The sequence below is a fragment of the Pygoscelis adeliae genome, unplaced genomic scaffold (assembly GCF_000699105.1).
Source record: "Pygoscelis adeliae isolate BGI_AS28 unplaced genomic scaffold, ASM69910v1 Scaffold13, whole genome shotgun sequence".
Lineage (NCBI taxonomy): Eukaryota > Metazoa > Chordata > Aves > Sphenisciformes > Spheniscidae > Pygoscelis > Pygoscelis adeliae.
Genome location: NW_008824499.1, coordinates 78,423 through 84,121, shown reverse-complemented (window position 1 = coordinate 84,121; position 5,699 = coordinate 78,423). Strand labels below are relative to the sequence as shown.

Below are 5,699 nucleotides of genomic sequence, written 5' to 3'. Positions count from 1 at the left end.
TCGGGGCCCCCGGGCCAGGCTGCGAGCAGGGGGCCGGCCAGGTCTAGCGGGAGCACCCGGAGCTCCCTGCTTGGGTCGGGAACGCCCGGGAATATCGCTGCGCCTCTGCCCTCGCCCCACACTGCCCAGTCCTGCTGGGCACACCGCACTGCCTGCTCCTTCTTCTGGTCCTTTCTTCGCTTGGCCCCAGCAGTAGTTCTCTAGCTGTGGTCCTACTGGTCTCCCTGCGTGTTCCTTTCTCGCTCTCCGTCCCCACGGCCTGCCTCTCTAACCACTCCTGTGCTGCAGAGTCTCCTGGACATGATGGTCGCAGAGGAGGAGAGCCTGAAGGAGCGCCTCTTAAAGAGCATTGCCCTGTGTCGGAAGGAGCTTGACACCCTCTGCAGGGAGCTCCAGCTGGACCCCTGTGAGGTAAGGTATTGCTTTTCGCTCCTAGGATCCTGCTGGCAACAGTCTTCTGCTGCCTGGCCTCTGCCCGGGTGTCTCGGCGAGGCTGGAGCTCACAAGGCAAGCATCTGTCCAAAGTCACTTTTCCTGATGCTTGGTAGAGCCGAAGGCTTTGTGGCTCCTCACAGTTTGGGCACTGGGAGATGGTAGTGAGGAGGCCAGGTGTCTTGCAGCATCTCATTTTGTGTGTTGCTGCTGCATTTGCACCTTCCTGGGGAACATCTTGCTCAGAACTGGGGCTTGTGTCCCACGTCTCTGTTTAAGAAGCCTTAAATATGTGAATCAGGTCTGCGAGAGTTGTAGAAAAGAGACCTGATTTCTGGACTCTTCTAGGCAGAGGAAGAAAGTACCATTCTGCAGATGGAAAAGAATTTGCGCACCCGTGTGGAAGTGATGTTAAAGCAGAAAAGGGACAGGAAGCAGGAGCTGAAAACCCTGCAAGAACAAGATCGAGACTTGTGCGACATCCTCTGCACAACCCCGTTCTGCATCGACAGCAATGCCGTGCCCAGCCTGGAGGACCTGGATCGTTACAGGCGCCACTTGGCCTCCCTGACCGCCGAGAAGGTAAGCAGAGAGGGGGTGAGGATCCCGCCAAGGGTGGCACACAAGGTGCTCACTGGTTTCTAATGCTGGTCGTCACCTCCAGGAGCAAAGGCGAGAAGAGTTTGTCAGCAACAAGCGGCAAATCATCCTCCTCATGGAGGAGCTGGACCACACTCCAGACACAAGCTTTGAGCGGGACGTGGTGTGCGAGGACGAGGAAGCCTTCTGTTTGTCCACGGACAATATTGCTGCCCTCCAGAATCTGCTGCAGCAGGTATGTTGGCACACTGAGGCAGCGTTGCTTGCTGTGGAGGCTGTCGATAGCTCTTAGCAGCAGTTGGCATCGTGGTGTGAAGAGCAGCTGCTCGGTTTTCAGCAAGCCTGTGTGTTAGAACATCCTTTCAGGAGCTTTTGCAGGGAGATCTTGATGATGATCATCAAAGATGAGCTTTGCTAGGTGCAGTAGAGCAAATGGCCTATTCGTGCCCTTCGGGGCCAGGCTGTGCTGGCGCTGACCCTGTGTTCTCCCTCCTGTAGCTGGAAGCCCGGCGATCCCTGAATGAAGCTGTGTGCACAGAGCTGCGCTCCAGAATCGTTGCACTTTGGGAAAGGCTGCAGGTTCCTGTGGAGGAGAGAGAGTCTTCTGCAGTGCATGTGACTGGGGCCAGAGCCAAAACCAGGAAAGCTGTAAGAACCATCCTGTGCCCTTGGAAGGGGAGGGCTGGGGAGCAGCAGCTCTGGGTTTCGCACTCCTGTTTGCTCAGCCGGAGTGGAGGAGCTGCTTCCAGCAGTCAGGTGCGAGGTGAGCAGGCCAAATCCTGCCCTCGCGGGTGGAGGACCTGGGAGTTGGTGCTGGCGACTGCCTCATCTTAGAAAGTGGCTTATGCCGAAGATAAATCCTGTTCTGCTCCTCTTCTTCTCATGCTGTCTTCTCTGAGTCTGTGCTCTGATCTTGTTGGCAGCTGCAGTTGGAAGTGGACCATCTGGAGGAGCTGAAGCTGCAGAACATGAAATCTGTGATTCAGGCAATCCGGGCAGAGCTGGCTGACTACTGGGACAAATGCTTCTACAGTCAGGAGCAGAGGGAAGGCTTCAGCCCCTATTACGATGGTGGGTGCTGGCTCTTCCTGCTCATTGACTCCCCTGTGGGAGCTGTAGGCTGCCTGCTGGCAGGCCAGCTGCCGAGAAGGGCTGCCCTCAGCTCGCAGAGGCGAGGGGAATCCCGGTTGCCTCCTGAACGTGCTGTTGTATCCTCTCCAGAGGACTATACAGAGACCCTGCTCGAGCTCCATGATGCTGAGGTGGGGAAGATGAAGAGCTACTACGAAACGCACAAAGATCTGTTTGAGGCTGTCCGGAAATGGGAGGAGAACTGGAAGCTGTTCCTGGAGCTGGAGGTATTGTCTGGGCAGGAACGTGCTCCTCCTGGCTCAGTGCTAGGTCACCGGGCAGCGCGCGCCTCCGCTCCCATGTGCAAAGTGCTGTTGGGAAAGACCAGGGAGGCAGTAGGAAACCACAGTGGGTCGGTGAGGGGATGGGGTGCTGTATCTAGAGCACTGATGTGGTTTGTGATGGGGGGGGCTGTGCAGCAGGGATGGCTTCCTCCAGGGTCGTATGTTGGGCTGTGAGACTGGGTGGTGTGTTTGGTTCTCTCCTGACCTCCCTTCTGTACTAGAGGAAAGCAACTGACCCCAGTCGCTTCGCCAACCGTGGGGGGAATCTGCTGAAAGAAGAGAAGCAGCGAGCAAAGCTGCAGAAGACGCTTTCCAAGGTAGGTTCAGCCCTGGAGGAGAAGCTGTAGTCCCAGATAGGCCTGCGTAGCACCGACCGAGGAGAAGCGCAGCACTTAAAGCCAGCAAGGGATATCTCTGGGCTTGGAGAAGCCCATGTTCAGCAGCCTCTCTACACTGCCCTTGTGTCCTCATCAGCTGCAGGAGGAGCTGGAGAGCAGGGTCCAGGCCTGGGAGCAGGAGCACGAGGGGATTTTCCTGGTGAAGGGGCAGCAGTTCATGGAGTATGTGATGGAGCAGTGGCAGCTGTACCGCCTGGAGAAAGAGAAGGAGAAACAGGAGCGGGTGAGTGCAAAGCTGAGCGTGCTGCCTCCTGGCCTGGAGGAGCCTCTGCTGCGTTGAACGGGTAGGGGGAGCTGCCCCCCCAGCCGCTGCCCGGGGCTCTCGCACGCTCTCTGCCTGGAAGTGGCTCTGCATGCAGTCACCTTTCTTTGACAGCGGGACTGGTGTCCATTGCTGTGGGTGTCTGTCCGTGTTGAGCCCCTTTCCTGGCCCCAGCTTGCCAGAACTGCAGCTTGGTTCTGGATGCCTGTAAATCTCTGTTGAAATACCTGCTGTTTGGTAGTGCCACAGACTGGCTGCCAGGGGATTTGCCTGCTGGCAGAAGCCTGCCCTTCCCCTGGCACCGTATGGCAAGCAGGCGCTCCGCAGCTCTGTGCGGCCGGCTCGGCACTGTTCCTCTGCTCGGGTTTGTAAGTGCAGATCTCTCACACAGCACCTGAAGAAAAGCCGCCAGATTGAGACAGAGATGATGTATGGAAGCACCCCGCGGACACCCATAAAGCGGCGAGTGCTTGGCCCCCACACACCTGGCAAAGTAAGGAAGGTAAACTGTCTGTGCAAAGCAGCATAGTTGTGCTGGGACCCCGCCGCGAGCTGAGCACTGTCACTAGGCTAGAGCCCTGCCTTTTCTTGGGCTGGCCTCGGTCCCACGCAGAGATGCAGGGAGGGTTTGGGGTGCTGCGGCAGCGTAATGGAAGCAGGGAAAGGGCCCAGGCCGTGGGCACCTCTGTTTTCCCTGGGGACAATCAAGCCTGTTGTACTGTGGTGCTCTGGAGGCAGAAGGCTCTGTGCAGCCGTCGGCTTCCTCCCTGTGTGACGTGTGCTCTGCTTTTCCCCTCAGCTCAACGGCACTTCCATCTCCAGTGCCACACCCAACAGCACTGTTCGTTCTGCTTTTGGGGGAACCATCTACCACTCGCCAACGTCTCGGTTGCCACCTTCCGGAGGGAAGGTAAGAGCTTTCCAGGGAGTCCCTGCCCAGCAGGGTGGGCTGGGCAGGAGGTGGGTGAACCGCGACTGCTGTGCCGTGCCGTGTGTCGCTGCCTCCCCTGCCGAGCTCCTGGGGTGCAAAAGCCCCTGTTTTTCCATAGCCTGCTGTCTCGGGCTGCCGCGATCCTGGCAGGACATTTCTGGGACTTGAGGGAGGAGAAGGGTAGTAGCAGCATTCAGGAAGTCTTCCTTCCAGCCCAGATTTCTAGCATACCTCTGTTCCTCTGTGCTGAGCCTGCAGCTTGGGGGACCTCTAAGACGTGGGTGTGTTGCTGTGTGTTTCCGGGATTAGAATTGAGCCCTAGGCCATGGAGGGCTCCTGGAGCTTGAAACCACTGCCGGTCACTCTGCGGTAACAGAGTAAAGCTAGCGCAGCTCTCCTAGCTCTGCCTCATTCTTGTGTCCCATCTAACTGTCACTTCTTCCCGTAGTTTGGCCAGGCTCGGACCCCAAGCCGCGTGGCTGCGAAGCCCCCCCGTCCCGGACACAGGGAGCGGAACAAGGAGAACGTGTCCCAGCTGAATGGAACCACCCTGAGCGGTGGGTGCACCCCCACAGCCCCTGTCCAGCGTAACCACAGCGTTAATTCTGTTGCCAGCACCTATTCTGAGTTTGCGGTAATTCACCTCTTCTAAACCCACCTCCCCTCACTGGGCAGCACAGGGGGTGTGCTCCCCCCCTCCCAGAGCACCCCATGGGGCTGCAGCTCTGCACAGCCCTCCTGGTGTCCCCGCGCAGAGCAGCTGTTCCTGCCAGTGCCCATGGCAGCAGATCTGTTGGCTCTATGTCAAGAACTTAAAATTGAGGTTTGGTGGCTGAGGCCAAGCACCGCTCATGTCACACAAAGGCCCTGAGCAGCCCAGTGAGCAACAGACACAACCACAAGAGAAACGCTGACGTTGAGGGCACCTCCCAGCCCCGTGCAGGGGCAAAGCCATACGTGGCCCAGGCCCCCTGGAACGGCCCTGCTGCAGTGATGCAGCCGCTCTCCCAGGGTGAGTCTGTCTCCAGCTGCTTGAGCAAAGTCTCCCCCCCACCCCCGAGGTCTGAGTCACTTGATGCAGTGTGTCCTGAGGGTGGTGATGCTGTCCAGCCTTTCCAGGGGCTGCAGCATGGTGGCCTGGGCAGCTGGCAGCAGCAGCACTCTCGCTGTTTTAACCCAGGCAGCGGGAGAGGGGAGTGAGGGTCTCCTGACCCCCCCCAGGCAGGGGAAGCCTTTTCCTGCTGCTGGCACAGACTCGTCCGTCGCATGTTCACATGGGACTCTGCTGTCCCGCCTGAGCTGAGCCCGCAAAGGGACCCTGGTGCCTGTCCCACCTTTTCTGCTGGTTTCTGTGGTGTGCTGGGTGAGCAAAAGCTGGGGAGCTGCCCAGCTCCTGAAGAAGGTGCTCTCTGCTGATGGACAGGGTTTTGCTGTCTCTGGCTGGCTGGAGGTCCCTTAGTGCCCTCTGCCCCTCCATTGGGATGGGCTGAGTCCAAGCTTTAACATCTTCTGACGCTAGACAGCCACGAGCATCCCTTCCTTGTGGCAGCTAAGCCTGTGTGTGGAGTGCCCTGTGTGCCCCTGGGGATGTGGTGAGGATTCGCCTGCAGCTGGGCTGTGATCCCTGGCTTGTGCACAGCCTCAGGGCAGGGACGGTGCTG

General features: G+C 58.6%; 1 protein-coding gene across 1 annotated transcript in view; it reads left to right on the top strand.

The window, feature by feature from the left end:
• Positions 1-5,699, top strand: part of LOC103914785 (protein regulator of cytokinesis 1-like) — a 34,231-nt gene that overhangs the window by 28,006 nt on the left and 526 nt on the right. The window contains exons 21-31 of the mRNA XM_009321498.1: positions 289-411; positions 781-1,014; positions 1,097-1,267; positions 1,531-1,680; positions 1,956-2,103; positions 2,254-2,390; positions 2,669-2,764; positions 2,922-3,068; positions 3,499-3,609; positions 3,907-4,017; positions 4,487-4,672. Of these exons, the coding sequence (XP_009319773.1) occupies positions 289-411; positions 781-1,014; positions 1,097-1,267; positions 1,531-1,680; positions 1,956-2,103; positions 2,254-2,390; positions 2,669-2,764; positions 2,922-3,068; positions 3,499-3,609; positions 3,907-4,017; positions 4,487-4,672 (1,614 nt within the window). The remainder of the gene's footprint in view (positions 1-288; positions 412-780; positions 1,015-1,096; positions 1,268-1,530; positions 1,681-1,955; positions 2,104-2,253; positions 2,391-2,668; positions 2,765-2,921; positions 3,069-3,498; positions 3,610-3,906; positions 4,018-4,486; positions 4,673-5,699) is intronic.